At 38.5% G+C, this 21844-nt stretch overlaps 2 protein-coding genes across 2 annotated transcripts; both read right to left on the bottom strand.

The window, feature by feature from the left end:
* Nucleotides 1-351: 351 nt before the first annotated feature.
* Nucleotides 352-13216, bottom strand: LOC143881477 (epoxide hydrolase 1-like). The gene is made up of 4 exons (XM_077384561.1): nucleotides 12831-13216; nucleotides 11398-11577; nucleotides 2656-2894; nucleotides 352-746 (listed from the first exon to the last, which is right to left on the bottom strand). The coding sequence occupies exons 1-4, from the start codon at nucleotides 13113-13115 to the stop codon at nucleotides 500-502; spliced, it is 951 nt and encodes a 316-aa protein (XP_077240676.1). The 5' UTR covers nucleotides 13116-13216; the 3' UTR covers nucleotides 352-499.
* Nucleotides 13217-16456: 3240 nt separating this feature from the next.
* Nucleotides 16457-20928, bottom strand: LOC143881476 (subtilisin-like protease SBT1.5). The gene is made up of 3 exons (XM_077384560.1): nucleotides 20449-20928; nucleotides 18927-19258; nucleotides 16457-18286 (listed from the first exon to the last, which is right to left on the bottom strand). Exons 1-3 carry the CDS (start codon nucleotides 20873-20875, stop codon nucleotides 16724-16726), a joined length of 2322 nt encoding a protein of 773 aa, XP_077240675.1. The 5' UTR covers nucleotides 20876-20928; the 3' UTR covers nucleotides 16457-16723.
* Between the last annotated feature and the right edge of the window lie 916 nt (nucleotides 20929-21844).

The following is a 21844-nucleotide window of genomic DNA, read 5'->3' as shown; positions in this document are numbered from 1 at the left end:
TGATTACGAGTCCCATACTGATTATTGGACTCAAAATTACATTTGGCCCAGTTTAAATAATGAGAACAACATTTCTGACAAAATTTCCACAATTTAGGGGGAAATGATGTGATGTAGTCAAGTCGTAGGGATATCATCATAAATTGAAAGTCGCATTTCCTTTCCAAACTTCCTGCAATCTAAACAGGGCCTTAATTGAGTCCAATAATAAGTTTTCGACCCAAAATCGATTCTCAAAATCCAAAACGAACAGGGGGCTTAATTTTGAGTCCAATAATTAGTCATGGACTCAAAATCGATTCTCAAAATCCAAAATGAACAAGGCCTTAATTGTCGAGCATCATCATAAAATTGTACAACAACAAATACATTTTATTCTCTAGAAAAAGAGCTACTTTGGTTTGCATCTCAGCTAGAGCTCAGTTTCTATAGCTGAATCACTTCATTAAGGGGTACAAATACAACATATAGAAACCAACACAGAGAGACCAGAAACTGATCAGAACTTCTGGATGAAATCATAAATGTGAGCGGTAATTTCATCGGGTTTTTCCTGGTTGATGAAGTGACCAACTCCTTCCATTACAACTATGTCCTGCAGAAGTGGTACGTCTTTCTTGAAGCCACCATTGAACATATAGTTTTTGACACCTGGGCTATTATAAGTCAGGTCCAAGTCTCCTACAATAAACTTCACTGGAACTTGTATTTTTGCACCGGTCCATGGCGTTGAGAGCTCCCAGTTTCTGTACGAGCATCACAAAAATTACAATATACATTGACTAGGGGTGCAACTTGGGCAGATTTTTTAAATCAGGTCCAGTTCGGGTTTAACTTCAAATGAAGAGCTTCATTCATATGTAAGAGGTCTACAACATTCACTATATGATGATCTACAGAGAGAACATACTATTTCGGTGAAAAACAGAATTAGAAACTAGCTCTGAATAAGCAATTTTTTTTTTTTTTCATTGTGTTTTCTTAGCAGTTTCCATGTCTTTTGGATCTGATTTGCAAAAACTTACTTCTCAACCTCATCTTTTAAACTTAGTTTCCAAAGTGTTCATAACTTCTTCAAACATTCGAATTACATGAATTTGACTCATTTTGAAGGATTTTCACGAGAAACCCAAAGAAAACCCATAGATTCTGACGTTCCAATAGAATGTTTGACAAAGATTACCTAAAAATATGCTAGCTCTCTTTAAATTCCCTGATCTCCAAGCAAAGGGGATTGCACAATTTGAACTGAAAGTTTGAATGATCCATCAATGCAAAGATCTTACATTATATGCTCCAGCATTGTTTATGAGACCGCATTTCGGATTGGACTAGGGTGATATTGCTGTTTTACTAGACTGTGTTGCTAATACTTGTAATAGGGACCATCCTCGGCCCCATATTTTTAAGTGTTTTAAGTTAGAGAAGGGGTGCCAATGTCAATTAAGGGAGGGAGCATTTGAGTACCATTGGGGAGTCATTATCAAACTTATTAATTATAGTAAGTTCGGGACTATTAAAAATAATAAGTTCGAGTTCCAGTTTGAAGAGATTTTCTAGCTAAGTTATACTTAGGAGTTCTAATTTGTTTTGAGTTGGTATTTAGGTTCTAATAGAATTGTTGGATCACACCGAGTCAAGTCTTGTTAGAAATAAGAGTTCAAGTTAGATTAGAAGACCAAGTTTTATTAGAAGTAGAAGGTTTGTTTTGTCTATAGATGTAGATGTAAGGCCTTTGGCTACTTTTGAGATAGAATAGAAGATTAAAGAATTTGCTCCCAAGCTTGGATGAAGCCTTAAGGCTGAAGTTAGATTAGAAGCCTCAAGTTAGATTAGAAGTCTAATCAAACCCTTGAGGCCAAAATTCAATAATCCAGCTCTCTTTTCCTTCCCAAACTAGATTTGAGCAGAAACAGTAGCAGGAAACTCCCATTCTCACCCTACTAAAAACAGCTCAAAATTTTGGCACAAGATCAATCAATTAAAAAGAAAGTATAAAGATTAGAGCACTGATTCCGGAGGACAAGAGGATCTTTTGGAAATTAGACAGCCATGTGGTTTGGATTTTGAAGAAACTAAATGGCATTAGGAAGATGTAAACTTAGATGCTAACAACAGTTACGACCTAGATTCATCATATTTTATGATTATAAATGAGATAGAATCGTATCATTTAAAAAATGCCCAGATGTAAAATCATTTCAAAACAAAATAACAGAAGATGACAAAAAAATTAGACTAACAAGAAAGAGCAGCTTTAACAGGCTAGTAGGTGAAGCAATTGGCATGTTGCTTGCGTGAAAGGAATAGTGGAATAACTCATGACAGCCTTATAGCTGGCAATATCGTTAGATACACCCAATTTCATAAAATATTTGGTTAGTTCCAACGAATTTTAACAACTGCGAATTACGCCAAAGTTGTGCTGATGTTATGTACAATCATCTAAGAAATCATCGAAAAATATTAAAAGAAAAACCAATGATAACTACCACAAACAGATGTCATGATCAAGCCATTCAAAGCTGCGTGTAAAAACTGCTTCAATATCTATGATGAAGAAGAAATTGACACAATGGAAGAATTTGGTTTTACTATTCATACCAGTATGTTTCAGATATTTTGCAAAAAAATCAAAGTTTGCAGATAACATACAGGTCTAAAGCTCTGTAGTAGTTAATTCCTCCAGCAAAGCCTGTTTTTTCAAATTTGCTGGCGTAGTAATTAATGTCCTCTTCTGACAACCAAGAGGGCAAGGTAATTTCTCTATCAGCCAAATATTTGACCGCTCCTTTAGGCAGTAAGAGAGGACCCGGATCGCGAGATGTTAGAAGTGCCTTTAAAAATGTTGCAGTATTAACAGAAGCAATCTCCGCTTCTGCTGATCCAAGTTCCTACAACATACTTAAAAATGCGTTGTTAGAGAGAAAATAATGAATTGAGTGAATAAATTAAGCATAACCTACAATCACTAACTATGAGGGAGCAAATAGGAGAAAACTGCAAAGCATTGTAACTAAAAGATAAAAATTGCAAATTAGTCTCAGCATTTGACGACTTCAGCGCCATATGAGAATGCATAATATATCAGGAAAAAACAAGTCTTCAAAACAAAAAAGGGATTTGGTGGCTAAAAATGGGACTTATCATGTTCATTTTGTGTGTCATCTGAAACTACCTAGAACATAGAAAAGTTCTTAGCCAATGTCAAGTTCTATATGATTTGCGGCTGACTATCTTCAAAACTTTCCACTTTCTCTTTATCAATGTCCCACTGTGAAGGTTATAGTTGTTAGAAATAATCTTGGGTTAAGTAGATTAGTTCAACAAAACTAGTGATATATTTAACTGAAATGAAATAAAGAAAGGGTTACCTTTGATGATCCCGAATGTAAACCGCAAATCCGTAACCAAAGATCAAAGCATATATGTGAGAAATTGAGAAGAATTTAGTGGTAGAGGCACGTTACGGAATAACGCTACCCTTAAGATAGATTATCGCCCCCACCACACTTGGTATGCAATCGGGTTCTCTTGCGACCTATCTCCAGGATACAACACCACTTTCTTTGTCGTTGACGGTGTGCACGCACCGGCTCGGACCTAGCGAACAAGGTTTATGCCGAACAATTTGCCCAAATAAACCAAAAAATTGCAAAGCTTAAAAAGCTTGAAACATGTAGCAAAACATTTTTGAAAGAGTAAACAGTAGGAATAGAAGAGACTTTTTCGTGAGAGTTGTTCCAACAAGAGGAAGAGGATAGTCCTTGTATACACTATAGAGGTGCATATATCCCCATTCCCCAACGTCTCTTCCCATTAATAAAATAATCAAAGTGAAAACGTATAAAGAATGAAGCAAGGAATAAAAAATCATTAAATGCATTGAATTCAAAATGTTACAAAAGTAATGAAATGAAGAAACGTATTCCAAAATGAATAAAGAGGTAAAACCATTTTATACGTTGAAATTTGATTCAAAAGTTAAAAGGCCTTTAAGGCTTTATATAATTAAAATATCCAACAATCCCCCACATGAATCAAAATTCAAATCCAATAAATCAAATCAAATATGGGCAAATTAATATATCATGCAATGGGCGAAGGTGTCTTGTGGTTTTGAACATTCACTTAGTGTTCATATATTCCAGTCTATAAAGATTCCAAGTGAACTATGTCTTGAACTAAGAACCTTGAGTAATAGACCGTCACATATTATACACGATACCGGCAATGTAACCGTGTTCTATTGGGGTAGCACATTTCGGCCATGCGCTGATCCTGTTTCATGAGCGCTCTAGAGAACAAGCCTTAATTCTCATAGGAAGCGGCCCCACTTCTACACTTATATAGGTGAGTCCATCAAGGGTACCTGTAACTACGCACCCCGCTTATAAACAGCTATAGACCCATTCAGAGCAAAGCTCTTCCTCCATATCATTACAGGTAGCACTATTTACATCTTAAGGATAGGCCAAGAGAAGTCTTTCATTCTCTTGAAAATTTAAGTAGAGTGCTTTCACCGATCACTCGAATAACTAGTCTTTCCCATTGAACCTAGTTCTTGGGATCTCCAGTCATATAGGTTGGGTTGCCATTATTAGTGATTCTATTTGATAGGCTTTAGCCCCATCCCTCTTGATGTTTCAGCCACTAGCTTTTTAGCTAGTCCTTTGGTCAGTGGATCTGCCAAGTTTCTCTCTGACTTTATAAAGTCAATTGCAATTACCCCATCTGAAAGTAATTGACTCACATTATTGTGCCTCAGACGTATGTGTCTGGATTTACCATTATATGTTCTACTCTTAGCCCTTGCTATTGTAGCTTGGCTATCACAATGAATAGATATAGTTGGAATTGGCTTGCATTATAGAGGAATATCTGCTAATAGATTCCTAATCCATTCCGCTTCTTCACCTGCTTTATCTAAAGCAATAAATTCAGATTCCATGGTGGAACGTGCTCTACAGGTCTGCTTGGTAAGCGACAACACCATCACCCAAAGTGAAAACATATCCACTTGTGGATTTAGTTTCTTCTGAATCTGAAATCCAATTTGCATCGCTATATCTTTCTAATACAGCGGGATAACAACCATAGTGGTGTTCAAACACCATTGTGCCTTTCAAATATCTTAAAATTCTGATAAGTGCATCCCAATGTTCTTGACTAGGGTTACTAGACACTAGTGTATCTACTTAGCCTACCAACTGCGTAAGCTATATATGGTCTAGTGCAATTCATTCGATATATTAAACTGCCTATAATTCTGGAGTATTCTAATTGGGATATACTTTTTTCAGTATTTTTCTTAAGTTTTGAATCAGGATCATATGGTACACTTAAGGGAGTACAATCAAATTTGTTAAATTTTCTAAGGATCTTTTCAACATAATGAGATTGTGTTAAAACAATCCCTTATGAATTTTTAATTATCTTAATCCCTAAGATTACATCTGCCAATCCAAGATCTTTCATGTCAAAGTTCTCTGACAAAAGATTCTTAGTGTCATTTATAACATCTATACTCGTACCGATGATTAACATATTATCGACATACAGGCAGATCAAAACTCCAGAATTACCTTCAAATCTACTGTATACATATTTATCAGAATCATTTATGGTAAAACCATTTGATAACACTACTTTATCAAATTTCTCATGTCATTGTTTTGGTGCTTGTTTTAAACCATAAAGAGATTTTATAAGTTTACACACTTTATGTTCTTGACCATGGACTACAAATCCCTCAGGTTGTTCCATGTAAATTTCTTCTTCTAATTCTCCATTTAGGAAAGCGGTTTTAACATCCATTTGATGGATTTCTAAGTTATAGATAGCTGTTATAGCTATCAACATTCTTATTGTAGTAATCATAGTTACAGGAGAATAGGTGTCAAAAAAATCTATCCCTTCTTCTGTTTAAAACCTCTGGCCACTAATCTAGCTTTAAATTTTTCTATAGATCCATCGGTTCTAAGTTTCTTTTTAAAAATCCATTTACAACCTATTGGTTTGCACCCATGAGGTAAATCCGTTAACTCCCATGTGTTATTTGACATAATGGATTCTATTTCACTATTTATAGCTTCTTTCCAAAAGTTTGCATCCAAAGAAGACTTAATAGCTTCCTTAAAAGTAGATGGATCATCCTTTACCAAGAAGGTATAAAAGTCAGAGCCAAAGTTAGTAGCTTTCTTTGCTCTTAGACTTCTTCTAGGTTCTATCTCTAGGTTACCTTCTTCTCTACCTCTTTTCTTCCTTTAGGTTATTGGTTTTCTATATGAGGAATACCACGACTACTAGATGCAACTTCTGTTTGAGGTATTAGAGATTGACTCACACTAGTTTGTTTAAGAGGAAACACATCCTCAAAAAATTCTGCATCTCTAGACTCTAATATAGTGTTTACATCTATGGAATTATGTTCAGATTTTACCACCAAAAATCTATAAGCTGCACTATTTTGTGCATACCCTATGAATACACAATCCAATGTTTTAGATCCTAACTTTGTTTTCTTAGGGGGAGGTAAGCTTACTTTAGCTAAACACCCCCACATTTTAAGGTATTTAATACTTGGTTTTCTACCTTTTCATAACTCGAATGGAGTTCCATTTTAATTTTTATAGGGTATTTTGTTTAGTATATGACAAGCCGATAATAAGGCTTCCCCCCACATGTTAAGTGGTAGCCCTGAACTAGTTAGCATGGCATTTATCATGTCAATTAGAGTCCTATTTTTTCTTTCTACAACTCCATTTTGTTGTGGAGAATAAGATGCCGTCACCTCATGAATAATTTCATATTTTCTACAATATTCAGAAAATTCATTTGAGGTGTATTCACCACCTCGATCTGATCTAAGTATTTTAATTCTTTTTTCTAACTGATTTTCCACTTCAGTTTTATAGGTTATAAATTTTTCTAAAGCTTCATCTTTAGATTTAAGAAGATATACCAATGCAATTTTTGATTTATCATCTATGAAGGTAATAAAATATTTATTTCCTCCTCTAGTAATAGTGTTCTTTAGGTCGCAAACATCACTATGTACTAGTCCTAGAATTTCTGAATTTCTTTCTATAGATTTAAATGGTTTTTTGCTAAATTTTGATTGAACACATATTTGACACTTTGGTTTTTGTTCAATAGAAACATTTGGAATCATACTTAAGTTCACCATTCTTTTTATAGATTGTGAATTTACATGTCCTAATCTACCATGCCACATATCATACGATTCAATAATATAAGCAGAAAAATCAGAAATTTTATTGATTTCATTCATGGATACATTGAGCTTGAATAAACCTCCACAAGCATAACCCTTTCCCACAAAAATCCCACCCTTGGTGAGAATAAACTTATCAGATTCGAAGACGAGCTTGTAACCGTGCTTGTTCAACAAGTAGCCAGAAATTAAGTTCTTCCTGACTTCTAGAACATAGTGAACTTGGTGCTGTGTGAGAACCTTGCCGGAAGTGAGTTTGAGATCAACCTTCCCTTTCCCCATGACCTTAGCCGTTGAGGAGTTACCCATAAAAAGCATTTCGCTTTCATCTACTTGATGATATGTGACGAACGCACTTCTGTCACAACAGACATGTATAGTGGCTCCAGTGTCTACCCACCAATCACTTACATTGAACACCATGTTCACTTCAGAGCCTACGGTTATAAGCTTCTTCACTTCGGTTCCGTGAATAACAGTTCCGGATTCCACCATATTGGCTTGAGGAGTGAGTTTCGCTTGAGAGTTTTCGACATTTTAGGAAGTGTCTTTCCCCTTTCGATGTCGACATTGTCTAGCATAGTGTCAAAGTTTTCCGCAATTGAAACAACCATCTTTCTTCTTATTTTTGTCTATCTTTTTGTTATTTTTGAAGTGATTTCGGTTCTCCATCTTCTTCTTGTTTTGATGAGATCTAAAGTTTTTATTTGTTTTCTTCTCACTAGTCTCAACAAGATTGGCCTTAGAAAGGAGTTCCGATTCTTTGTCATTTTGATTACGATTCCTATGTTCTTCTTTAATTCGGAGTGTTACTAGGAGATCTTCTAAAGATAATTCCTCTTTTCTATGTTTAAGACTTTTTCCGAATTCCTTCCATGAAGGTGGAAGTTTATCAATAATGGCCGCCGAATGGAAACGGTCATCCATTTAAAAGGAGTTGGAATTCATGAACTTGTTCTAAGACGGATTTTTCATCTACCATCTCAAATCTAAGATAGTTTCCAACTACATATTTTTTCACTCCGGCATCCTCGATCTTATACTTTTTATCTAAAGCTTCCCACATTTCTTTTGCGGTCTTAATTCCACAATGCACGTCATATAATGAATTGGTCATAGCACTAAGTATGTAACCACGACACAAAAAGTCATCATTTTCCCATTTTTGAGTAACCTCGGATTGAGCGGGCTCATGCTCTTAGAGACTAGGCTTGGGTGTGGTCAAGACATAGGCAATTTTAAGAATTGAAAGCCAAAAGAATAAGCGCTGTTGCCAACGCTTGAAGTTCAATCCGTCAAACTTCTCGGGACGAGTGTAATCTTCACCGGCCATGTTGAACTAATCCGATAATCTATCTTAAGATTGTTAGAAATAATCTTGGGTTAAGTAGATTAGTTCAACAAAACTAGTGATATATTTAACTGAAATGAAATAAAGAAAGGGTTACCTTTGATGATCCCGAATGTAAACCGCAAATCCGTAACCAAAGATCAAAGCATATATGTGAGAAATTGAGAAGAATTTAGTGGTAGAGGCACGTTACGGAATAACACTACCCCTAAGATAGATTATCGCCCCCACCACACTTGGTATGCAATCGGGTTCTCTTGCGACCTATCTCCAGGATACAACACCACTTTCTTTGTTGTTGACGGTGTGCACGCACCGGCTCGGACCTAGCGAACAAGGTTTATGCCGAACAATTTGCCCAAATAAACCAAAAAACTGCAAAGCTTAAAAAGCTTGAAACATGTAGCAAAACATTTTTGAAAGAGTAAACAGTAGGAATAGAAGAGACTTTTTCGTGAGAGTTGTTCCAACAAGAGGAAGAGGATAGTCCTTGTATACACTAGAGAGGTGTATATATCCCCATTCCCCAACGTCTCTTCCCATTAATAAAATAATCAAAGTGAAAACGTATAAAGAATGAAGCAAGGAATAAAAAATCATTAAATGCATTGAATTCAAAATGTTACAAAAGTAATGAAATGAAGAAACATATTCCAAAATGAATAAAAAGGTAAAACCATTTTATACGTTGAAATTTGATTCAAAAGTTAAAAGGCCTTTAAGGCTTTATATAATTAAAATATCCAACAATAGTTGCAGTTTTTGAATTACATAGTATGCACCAATGGCACAGAAATCTGAAAGAAAAGTCGCAGCCACAAATCTCAGATCCAACCCCGAAAAGAAATCAAGCACATACCACAATAATAGACAAGATAGAGAGCAACAAATTGTGTTACTTCAAAGACAACAACAAAGAAAACAAAACAAGCTTGCATAACCTTCAAATCCTGTAAATAATAAAAAAATTCCCGAAAGGAGTGTTGACAGCAACTCTACTCAACTCAATTAAGCCTTTGTACCAAACTAGTTGGGATCGGCTGTGTTTCACAGCATATAAATTAATTATTCACCTCCAAAATATTTCCTATACACCAGCACCTTAGACCTTTTCTAAGGTGTTTCACATCATATAAAATGTTATATTTTTGTCTAAAAATATAACATTTTATGCTAAATTGTGTTTAACTATGAAACTGTCATGGTTCAACCTTCACACTACAATGGCTCAACTTAAAACCTGGACTTCTAAAACCTGGAAACACGGGACGATCTCCTACTCTCTCGCTTGACAGAAAGAAGGGCGAGAAATCAGAAAATGCAAGGTTGCCAGAGCGGGAATTGAAGGGTCCCGGGATGGTCGGAAGTGGGAACCGTGAAGTCGCCGGAGAGTCACCCGAGAGTCGTTGGGGAATCACCGGGAATCACTGGGGAGTTGGGAATCGCTAGGAAATCTCTGGGAATTGCCGGAAAATCATGTTTCACATAATATTAAACCGTGGTTCCCAAAAGTGGGAATCGGGTTTCCGGGGAATCATAAACTGCTGGGAATCGGGTTTCCGGCGAATCCGAACCAGGATTCCTAGTTTTTGGGGATTCGAGAAGATTCCCGTTTCGGATTCGAGAACCCGGGAATCGAGGTTCCCCACTCCCAGGGAAGAATCCTGCTTCCTTGAGAAAATGACAGACGGTCTTCTTCTTCTCTCGCCTCACATCTAGGATTTTGGGGAAATCCAAGATTCTAAAATCCGCGTATGACGTTTGGATAAGCGGATTTTAGAATCCTTGATTTCTTCAAAATGGTGGATGGGAGACGAGAGAAGAAAGAGACCAGCAGTCGTTTTCTAATTTTTCGCCCTTCTTTCCGACAGCAAGAGAGCAGAAGATCGTCCCATGTTTCCAGGTTTTAGAAATCTCAGAATGGGGGAGAGATTTCTAAACCCTGGATTTCTTTCTTAAAATCCAAGAAACGCTACCAGGATGCTTGATCATGAACCCTCTTTTACACTGTTTTCAAACTAAAACCTGGATTCTAAAATCCGCATATCCAAATGGCCCCTAGAAGTTTCATGCATTCCATGCTTTTCCAAAACATAGAGTTTCTAAAACCCACCAAAAATATTCCTAGGATTCAAATAAGGAACTCCAATTTTTAATTAAAATTTCTTTATTCAGAGGTCATCCATCCAATTTCTGGCTTGAAGAACCTATGGTTTGCATTGCATCAACAAAGTAATTAATGGCTGGTTTTTTTCCTATCAAGCTTATTTTCATTCTCACATCAGCAAAATAGATCCAATGTCATTCAGAGCTGAATTAAAACTACAACCAAATTCATTATTAATAGGAGAGATTGAATTGTTTGAGGCGCATTCTGTCCAGGTAATTCAGCTAAGAAGTAACCATGCAAGAGTGCATGCTATCTCTCTTTCGTTCCCTCAATCTGAAATTCTGAATCAATAACATACATGCCATCTACTCTTACATAAACACCATCTATCACAAAAACCCGAAAATGACATCAAATCTGTTTCATGTAAAGATTCAAGAACGAATCCCACATACTGCGATGTGTATCGACAACCGCATAGAGGCAAGTCAAGGACAAAAAATACACGAATTATACTGCAAATTCGAACTAAGGAAGAACAACCCAATACAATAATATAGAACAGAAAATAGAAAACCCAACACTGTTAGCACCATAAAAGCTCACCGAACCATTCAAAATGACAACTTTTTTCTAATCTTACATACAGTCCAATCTAAATGACAGGTAGAAAAAAAGTGGGAGGAGGAAAAGAAGAACCTGGAATCTACAAATATAATAGTCCTCCCCGAAAGTAGCCAAAAGGCTCTCGGTCGGCTTTCTCTTGTAGCGAGGCCTGTAAGAAACACTGAGATTGACCAGAGCCTTCACCTTGTCCGGCCTGAACAAGCACAAGTACCAAGCTACAATGGCACCCCAGTCATGACCAACCAAATAAACCTACGCACAAAATCTTCAATCATATAAATTGGGAAACAACTAATTACTCCAAAAGCTTAAGCTGTTAGAGTTGATGTTATTTAATCATTTATACTTCAACACTCCTTGTCATGTGTGACCCCTCTTTTTTGGCTGGTACATGTGACCACTGTACCAGTGGATTTTTAACATAATGAGTTTGTTGGGTCTTGAACCCAGGACTTTGATACCATGTGAAACAACGAATTACTCCATAAGCTTAAGTTCTTAGAGTCTTTGCTATTTAATCATTCGAAAACAGGGTCCCGTGTGATTTGATGATTTTCAAGATTTATTTATTGCTTTATGGGGATTTGAGCTCCCTTCCTCAGTCTTTTAGTGGATGTGGCTCCCTGCCTCGATGTTCAATTTTTTTTTTTTTGATGGTAAGCTGGGGTTAGGCAAGACCCCTACCAGATATATTTCATAGGAACGGAAGGATAAACATGAAGCTGAAGAACAAACCCTCCAACATGCTGAGGGCTGACATTATACAATGGAGGGCTCTATTACTTCAGCAAAAGGGGAGACATTATACAATGGAGGGCCCTGTTGTTGCTTATAGGGCCCTCCATTGTATAATCTCTAAACAGAAGGGTATATTTTTTTAGGCTTCTGATTTTGGCACTAATGTGTTTTGATAATTGCACAAACTCAGCTTGTCTATTCAATTATTATTCTATTAGAATTGGGAGAACTTTTTGGGAACTACAATAAGCCTTGACAGCTGCTCGAGCATAGATTTTATATGGTGTGAGCCCGTATAGTCCATTATTTGTCAAAAATAAAAATAAAAATGGCTAACACCGTAGGATGATCCAAACGGGCCATCCCAATTGTCCATTTGATGGGCCACCACGTAAATAGGGTGTGCCCAAAAAAATAATTTCCATAGGATGATCCCAGTCTTACGATCTGTACAGGAACTGCTTATTATAGAAACCTCTATAGACCGGAGGGTTGGGATCATCCTATGGACTTTCTTGTTTTGGAGCCCATCAAATGGACGGTTTGGATCATCACATGGTGTAAGCCCTACAGTACTTTTGAAATATACTGGGACTATACACCATGTAAAAACTCGTTTAAGCAATAAAAGACAAGATAAGCTTGTGCAATTATGAAAACATAGTAGTGTCAATAACATGAACCGGTTTTTTATTAATATAAGAATTATAATTATCTGTTCTTGGAAACTAAGGGTATCTTTTTTCTAATATTATTAATAAAATCACCTGGTCTTGGCCAAGGTTATCGATGAGGGCGATGAGATCTCCAACAAGTTGAAAGGCTGTATAACTGGTGTGAGAGGAGGGTGCATCAGTGTCTCCATACCCACGAAGGTCCGGAGCCACAGCTCGGTAGCCACGGGCCGCGAGTCCAACCATCTGGTGTCTCCATGAATACCAGAGCTCGGGAAATCCATGGAGGAAAAGAACGACAGGACCTTCGCCTTTCTCTGCAACGTGCATGTTTATGCCGTTCACCTCAACCATCCGATGCTCTATTCCTCCCTCCATTTTTTTTCTTCTCTTCTCTTGGTTGCTCTCTGATGAGGTTTTGACTCGTTTGGGGAGTTTTTGTTTTTGGATGGATAGATTTATCTATGATGGAAAGGGTCAGGGATCTTCGTGTATAATAATAATAAATGAAGGGGGGCTGATATTGTCTCCCCCTAAATTGACTGTTTCCGCCCCCATATCACGGTTTTTGCAGTTTTGAAGACACGTCAGTGTCATCTGTGTGGGGGTGCAACTTGGGTCGGGCTCAACTTGAACCCGACGGGCTCAACTTGAACCCGACGGGTTCAACCCGATTTTGGCTTCGGTTGCATTTTCTCGGGCTGGGTTGGGTTAGGGAGAAAAGCCAACCCGATCTAATTTCGGGTTGGGTTAAGGTTGAGAAAAGCCATCTCGATTTAATTTCGAGTTGGGTTAGGATTGAGGCCTCGGCAACCCAACCCGACCCGAACCCAACCTTCGTCCTCTAATTTTATCATTATTTTCTTTGAATTATGTTTTTTTCTCGTATTTTTTATGTTTGGAGCTAGATTAACCCGAACATAACCCAACTAAACCCGAACCCAACCCGACCCGATTTGGACGCGGGTTGGGTTAGGGTCGACTATCCTCAACCCGGGGCTCAGGTTGAATACGGTTAGGGTTGAGGAAATGCTATCTCGGGTTGGTTGGCTTAGGGTTGGCTCTATTTGTTTGACCCTTCGAGACTTTAGCTCAATTGTATCTTGGCCGGCTTGACCGAACTTTTCTGTGGTTTTCTCATGTTACAACTTTCGTACCAATTCGATCGATTCGGAATGGATTAGTTAAACATTCCATTAGGGATGGGTAGGGGAAAAACTAACCCGAAAGAAAGGGTTGCAGGAAGTCCTATCGATGAAAAATAATTCCTGGCAGCCAAACGTGTGTTGTAGAAAATAAAACAGAATAGAATGCAGAAAATATAACAGTAGAATTAATTGGGCAAGGAACTTCCAGGAAGCTATCTTTAAGATAGTAATTTCCCACGTATAATTGCAGATGGACTCTTAAAATTCTATCTCCAGGATACAATGCCCAACCTGAGAATTTTAAAAAGACCGCACTTCTTGTATTCTCACAAAACAGAACCCACTCAGAAAAACTTTTAAACTAATCTGAAAGAAAGAAGAGAGTGATTGAAGAAAAAATTATCAAGAAACTCGGATCAATCTTTTTATAGACTACGAATCGGTGCAAAAATACCCTCTCATGAAGAGACTTGCACCCTCTAAAGAAGATGCGCAACTCTTCAAATGTAGCCATTTAACAGAAAACTGTTTCGGCAATTAAAATTTAAAACGTTTCTATTTAAAAATGATTGTTAGGCTTAACTTTTTTTTATCTCTTCTCATTCCTTCCTTCCTTCTTCTTCTCTCTCTTATTAATAATTATTAAATTTATAATATATAACAACGTGCCGGTCGTGCCCTTTAAGTAGTGTAGTTTTTTTTCATTGTTTTTAAGGATTTCTCATGTCTCATGCTCTCTCCAACCCTTCCCTCTCTAGTTGGCCAACGAATATTCTATGGAATAATTTCAATGGTTGCCGAACATGCCCTTGTTGTACAGCTGTATCCACACTACCCTATTTGATAATGGCACTACTTCCTTTGTTTGGCACTTTTTTTTTTATTGGATGTACATCCTGAGAATCATAACAGCCGTTGAAAGCAAATAAAATGTGTAAAACAAAATAAGTAGTGCCATTATCAAAACATAGTAGTGTGGATATAGATCCCCTACTTCCGTGCAATCATGTGACTATAGTCTCCCTTTTGCTAATTTTATAAGGAATGATATTGTCACCACCATTTCCATCATCTTTAGTTCTTTTCTTTGGGTTGAAAATTTTTTTCATAAGATTTTTTTATCGTTTATGTAATTTAGAGGGAAATGCCATGGTTATGGCTTAGAGGAATAACATCATAAATTTGAAAGTTTCTATAAATAAAAATTGAACGTTTAGTGGTAAACCTCAAACCCTAAATTCTAAATTTTTTTTTTCCATATGTAATCAAACAATGGAAAAGCACGAAATTTTGGCAAAAACTTTCTTTCAACTTTCCCAGAAAACTCCTGCAATGCAAATCCAAACGAGGCTTTAGTTGTCTTTTCTTACAAAATAAATGCAAATTGCCTAACATAGCTAGTTCCGGGAACATGCATACGACACATCAATAGGCCTCTCACATGGATTGCACTACATATATATGGGTTCACATTGATACCCAAGTCCAGAGTGCTGACCAATTAAGTTTGGACACAGTCTGATGGTTCCAAAGAGTTCGAACTTTAATTGGTTACGATTTAAAAGTAGTGGTTGGATCTGTCGGATCCAATTTGAATCCATATCTAAAGATTTGAAATCTTAATGGATCGGGCACAAACATATCCAAAGGTTTGAACTCTGTTGGATCCAATCTCTCACCCTTTTCAGTCCAAGATTCGACTGAAAAATAAACCATTTTCCTTTACGTCGGGAATTCTATGGAAAAGTTTGGAAAGGAAAAATAGTTCCAACTTTTCCTAACATTTACACACGAAACATTGTAACTTGAACTAATCATATTCGTTTTTTTCTGCTTAGAGTGACCTTCAATTTATGATGATATCCCTCTCTAAGTCTCTATAAACCACAATCATATTACTTTCCTCCAAGTTGTGGAAAGAAAGATTTAAGCATTAACTTGAGTGAGTGTATCAATGACTGCAGAAGGGCTGATGTACTTCATGTTAGAAGGATTCAATGGGGCTGATTGCCACATACATTGGCCCTGGGTGTCCCAAGTAATCAAAAGGGGCGTATATATCACTTTCCTGACTTAACCTTATATGTTAGATTTACTTCGGATTAATATCTCGTGTCCATTTGGGGTTTTTGTATGGTAGCAATTTTTATGTATTCTTTACATAGAGAAATTAAATTTTGTTTGCTGTGCGCCCACGAAGTCCAGTATCTTTTCAAAAAGTACAGCGGGCCCACTTCATAGGATGATCCAAACCGTTCATTTGTTGACCTGACCCACAACGTCAATTTGATTGGTACCCCGTAAATCATCTCCATTGCCAAATATAAGAACTGTAGAGGCATGCAAAGATGGTCTCCTAGCAGACTTTGGGGCAAAAAGACCCAGGTGAAACATCGCTTTTTGAATGATCCAAACCCTCATATCTATTGATAGACTGGACATTGTAGAAACCTCTATATATCAGAGGTTTAGGATCATCTCAACCTATTTATAGTGTAAGCAACAAATGAACGGTTTCTAGATCATCCTAGGCATTGGGTCTCACCGTATAAAAAAATACTGGACTTCAAGTGCACACATCAATATCATGCAATACATTAATGTATAGAAATGTGACGTACTACTGCCAATGGTGCAGACAATTCATAAATCCATTTCACATGAATGACGACACCATATGCATCTTTGTCACTATCTTCTATGCAAAAACTTCCTTTTTTCCATTCACAATCTGTATACTTTCACTTATTTGGTTGCTTTTCCTTCTTCACTGTAAACATCACACATACGAGTCATCTACTACGTATCTATACGTACAGAGCTAACGTATAAAGTAACTTAGTTGGGTTGCGTCCACGTCACCGCGACGGGGATTCGGACCACGTGTCTCCCGTCCTCCCACAAGAGGTCCCCGAACGAGCTCTTTGAAGTACTCCCCGGCTCCAGCTCAGCTCTCTCCGCCGAAATCCTCACAATGTACTTCAATTTCTCACCCTTTCCACCGAATTCCAGCGTCCGCGGCTCCACCGCCACCGAAACTCCATCCGGATTGCTAACCTTCACCGTGTATTTCCCCGGTCCATCCCCGACATTCGTCACCGTCCGACTAACCACCACATCTCGTGGCTTCCCAGCCGTCGATTGATCGAAAACCAAGGAAATCGATGGGTAATTCAGCTCCCATGGATTCCCTCTCTTCCCCGTACAATTAACGGCCTTTTTCGCAATCAAACGAATATCCCTCCGCGTGTAGTTGGAATCACAAAGAAAATTTAAGTAATCCTCAGCCGTTAGATCATAAATCAGACCCGGGTCAATCGCCTTGTCCGGATTCAAGTAGCCGGACCCAAAAGCCCACACGGACGCAGTCCGGCCCATTGTTTCATCAAGCATCGTCCTCCCATCTTTATCCAGAATATCCGCCGTAGTCATCATCGCGGACCGGATTCCGGCCGGGGACCAATCTGGGTGGGCTCCTTTAAGCAATGCCGCCACCCCTGACACATGGGGACACGCCATTGATGTACCAGACATGATATTGAACTGGGTCCTTCTCGGGTCCGAATCCATCCCTGTGGGACTTATCCCATCGGGCCATGCTGCTAAGATGTTGACACCTGGCGCGATGAGGTCCGGTTTCATGATGTGGGGCGATACATAATTGGGCCCACGAGAAGAGAAACTTGCAACTACTGGAGCGGGCCGGACATTTAATTGGGTCCCATGAAAAACAAAGGTGGCTTTAGGGTCCTTTGTATTGCGTATGTAATTGTGAACATCGTACCCAGCTTGTTGGCCAATTAAAGCTGCCGGAAGCACGTGTGCATCGGCGACCATTCCATCGCCTTCCGGCGAGACATTGGCGAGGATCATTCCGGCCCCACCAGCTTCTTTGACCACCCCACCTTTATATACACGTTGGATCATTCCACGGTCACAAAGTACAATTTTTCCTCGGACTATATTTGGATCCAAGGACCCTCTCATGCACATTGCGGCCGTGAATTGGGTACCCGCCGAAAAATTTCCTCCGTCGACGAGTGAGAAGAGTTGTTTCTCTGGCCAAGGGTCGCCGGTGTGAATACCGACTCCGGGAATAACCATGCCGTTTCCGAGGATAATGTCGACCGGAAAGTTTCTATCTATCGTTCCGGCACCGACGGTGGTGATCCACGGTGCAATGTTGGTTACCATGGATGAGCCGGGGCCCTCGTTTCCGCCGGAGGCGGATATTAATATTCCTCTCTCCATTGCCCCGAAAGCTCCTATAGCGATTGGGTCGACGGAGTACGGCGCCGAATCACCCCCGACGGATATAGAGATGATGTCGACGCCATCCTCCGTCGCCTTGTCGAAGGCGCTTAGTATATCGGAATTCATGCAGCCGTTCTCCCAGCACACCTGTTGGAAACAACATAAGTCAGATATGATGGGAAATGATCTCCCTCTAAAATTTTGAGTTCAAAATTCCCACAATTCGGGGCCATTTGAATACATGGATTTTATAATCAAGGATCATAAAATCCTTGATTTTACAAGCTAAAACCTTGATTTTATAAGCAGAAACCTCGATTTTACAATCTGCTGAATTTTACAAGCTTGAACCTTGATTTTATGAGTTTTTAAATGGTGTAAGACCTTACAACAATACGGCAAAGGTACCACCCTTGATATTTGATCCAACAGCAGCTCACTTTTTGAGAAGCTGCTGTTGGATAAAATATTAAGGGCGGTGGACCTCCACCGTACAAGGGCCTTCTTGTTGTAAGGCCTTACACCATATAATTTCTCTGATTTTACAAGCTAAAACTTGGATTTTAATTATAAGATAAAACCTCGATTTTAAATCCAGGTTTCAGCTTAAATAATCTAGGGTTTTGCTTATAAAATTCAAGTTTTAGTTTGTAAAATAAAACCTCAATTTTATAAGCCAAAATAATAAAATCCAAGTTTTAACTTGTAAAATTCAGGATTTTACAATCTTGGATCATAAAATCCCTGTATCCAAACGATCTCTTTGGGTTCAAAATTCTAACAATACCTTGTAAATGGCAATTCTCGCCTTGGGGGCAATGCCAACCGCGTTCCCGCTGGCGAATCCGAACAATGACGCGCTGCCCACATTCCGTCCGGCGGCCGTGGAGGCAGTGTGGGTCCCGTGGCCCTCGTTATCTCTAGCTGATTTGAACTCTGTAGTGTCATTGATCGCGCCGGAAGTGGCTTCGTAACCCACCGGAAAGATTCGGGCTCCCACGATCTTTGTGTTACAGTTGGCCTTTGTGAAATTCGGCCCTTCTACGCATTCTCCCTTCCAGTGAGGAGGGATTGGACTTAGATCCTTGTCGCTGAAGCTCTCCCTCTCCGGCCAGATACCTGTTGTTGGTAATATACGTAAATCAGGGCTTAGAACTATACCATAAACTGATAGTAGTAGCATCTCCAACTGTACCATAAACTAGGAGTAGTAGACGCAGTAGATGAGAAATTATATGACGTGTGGCTGTACAAACCCTATTTTTCAAAAAGTATGGCATGGCCCACCCCATAGGAAGACAAAACCGTCCATTTGTTGGGCCACAACTTAAATAGGTTTGCACCAAAAATAATTTCCATAGAATGATCCTAGCCCTCCTATCATTCTATAGAATGACAAGATCGAATGCCCTGTTAGATATGGACGGCTTGGATCATCTTAAGGTGTAGGTCATACCGTATGTTGAAAAATAGGGGTTTTATAGGACCCAAATCATATAAAATCTCTTAGGCCCCTATTTGGATTCTGAATTTTCTGAAAAAGTTTTGAGAGGAAAAATAATTCTAAACCATCCTGCTTTTTTCACACCGGAAAAAGATAACACGAAGTACCTCAATTCATGATAAGTTGACCACAAAAATACCATTTTCTTTATAATCATTGAAGAAAAACAAATCCCTGCAAAAGATTTTGTCAGAAATATTTTTCTTGCAATCCTAACATCGCCTGAGTTTAATCGGATTTGCTAGGGACCATCAAAGAAGGCATTTCGCTCCTTCCCTGTTGCTTGTAAGAGCAGCACACAGGCTCACATTTTGTTCTTATTCATTTAATTCATCTGAGGTGGTTGCTCTCACATGCAACAGCTCAGGGGGAAAACGCCTTAAATTAGGGTTTTGAATTAATAGTTGTACCATAAACTAATGTTAATTGCATTAGATGAAGTCACAATCAAAGAAAAATTAAAGAATACAAGTGTCCAGATCAGTAATATATGTAAATTAGGGTTTAAAATAGTAATATATGTAAATTAGGGTTTAAAATTGTATCATAAACTATGTAAATTACTAAATTAGGGTTTCGAATTATACCATAGACAAATAGTAGTTACACTAGCTAAAGTCACAATCAACGAAAGTAAAAAAAATACCCACGTCCAGATCGGTAATATATGTAAATTAGGGTTTAAAACTGTACCATAAATCATGAAAATTAGGGTTAGGGTTTAGAACTACACCATATACCATAAACTAATAGTAGTAGTCTCAGTAGATAAAGTCACAATAAATAAATAAAAAGTAAACAATACCCGTATCAAGAATTCCAATCACGATGTTAGAACCGAAGTCTGCTTTTTCAAGGAGGGCTTGACCGCCGGTAGTCATGAGGCCGATGAACTCCGGCGAGCGAGTCGTCTGAATTTGCCGGATTTTGTCAGGAAATACGGCTAGAATTCCCGTCCGTTTCTTGATTTCCTCTGCTTCTTCTAAGCTTAGTCTAGCAGAGAAACCATGAAAAACGGTTGTGTAAATATGAAGCAAATCAGAGCGACGGTCCTCTAAAGCAAATGGCTCAGAAGTAAGGCTTTGAAGGGTTGAGCTGTACCAATGTTCAATGTCTTCATAAACTGAGGGTTTTAGGTCGTTTTGGACTCTGATTATGTAGGTTTTTTTGTCAGTAATGGATGTGGAGAAGGTGAGAAAAGAAAGGAAGGTTAGGACCCAGAAGAGACCCATTTGGAGAAGAGAAAAAGGAAGAGGGAGGAATGAGTTTTTGGTTTAGAGAGAGGAAATTTATAGTGGTAAGCATGCAGAGAAAAAGTGAAAGATAGTGACGGAGGAATAAATGAGATTTTTTTGGCTTTTGTGATTTTTGAGAGGGAGGGTGGGAGGAGCGTTTTGGAGTTTCTGACAAAGTTTATCGAGCTGTGTTAAAGATGGAGTTATTCACATTTGCTAAATTTAGGTAAAAGACAAAGGAGATTTCGCAGATAGAAAGTGCCACGTGGTGGTCAAGGACTAAATGGCGACAAATGGAGGTCTTCTCTGTGAGATGGTGGGGTAATAGCATCGGGCGTATTCTAGTGATAGAGTAAGTGTGTAATCTATCATGTGCAGGAGGATTAAGATTAGGTGAGCCATCTACGGATGGGCCCACTGAATCAGTGGTGGTCCAGCATGACAGTGCCACTCGTCACAATTTAGGTAAGTACAACTGTACAAGGCTCCACGCTATCACGAGTTTACACAATGCGACTCATGCGAGTGAGCTATAAATCGGGCATGTGAATAAGCATTTTTAGCCATTGCATGTGAATCACTGGTTATATAAAGCTTTTGATCATCCTTTCCTTTCCCATTGGAAAGTGCATTTGCTTTATGAATGACAATTCCTTCACTTTTCTAACAGCCTTGATCTTCAATAATGCCAAATGATCCTCTCTCTCTCTCTCTCTCTCTCTCTCTCTCTCAATATTCAATGCTAGGAAGTGAGTACAAAAGCTTTATGTATGTGATACTATAATGAGAAACTGTAACTAGTTTTACCCACTACTCTAAAGCTCATGTGAGTTTCTCTTTCTCCTTTCTTGGCCATAAGGTTCCTATCAAGATGTCAACACAGTGCTTCAACTTTTAAGTGAGATGCTCAAACATCAAGGCCACACTTTTCTTCAAAGGAGTGCACTTACTCTTTTTGACAGACCT

Source organism: Tasmannia lanceolata, unplaced genomic scaffold, assembly GCF_043159265.1.
Source record: "Tasmannia lanceolata isolate RefF3 unplaced genomic scaffold, GAP_Taslan_0.1 ptg000007l, whole genome shotgun sequence".
NCBI lineage: Eukaryota > Viridiplantae > Streptophyta > Magnoliopsida > Canellales > Winteraceae > Tasmannia > Tasmannia lanceolata.
The sequence above is the reverse complement of the archived record's forward strand: the minus strand, read 5'-3'. Positions and strand labels throughout refer to the sequence as shown.

What these genes read in the sequence shown, in the direction of transcription:
- LOC143881476 (XM_077384560.1), bottom strand. Translation starts at nt 20,875, where the DNA reads ATGGGTCTCTTCTGGGTCCTAACCTTCCTTTCTTTTCTCACCTTCTCC. An exon ending in GATTGGAATTCTTGATACGG is followed by an intron (nt 19,259 to 20,448) that starts GTATTGTTTACT and finishes TACCAACAACAG; the next exon opens with GTATCTGGCCGGAGAGGGAG. An exon ending in CGAGAATTGCCATTTACAAG is followed by an intron (nt 18,287 to 18,926) that starts GTATTGTTAGAA and finishes TGTTTCCAACAG; the next exon opens with GTGTGCTGGGAGAACGGCTG.
- LOC143881477 (XM_077384561.1), bottom strand. Translation starts at nt 13,115, where the DNA reads ATGGAGGGAGGAATAGAGCATCGGATGGTTGAGGTGAACGGCATAAAC. An exon ending in ATTATATTTGTAGATTCCAG is followed by an intron (nt 2,895 to 11,397) that starts GTTCTTCTTTTC and finishes AGTATGTTGTAG; the next exon opens with GAACTTGGATCAGCAGAAGC. An exon ending in TACTACAGAGCTTTAGACCT is followed by an intron (nt 747 to 2,655) that starts GTATGTTATCTG and finishes ATGCTCGTACAG; the next exon opens with AAACTGGGAGCTCTCAACGC.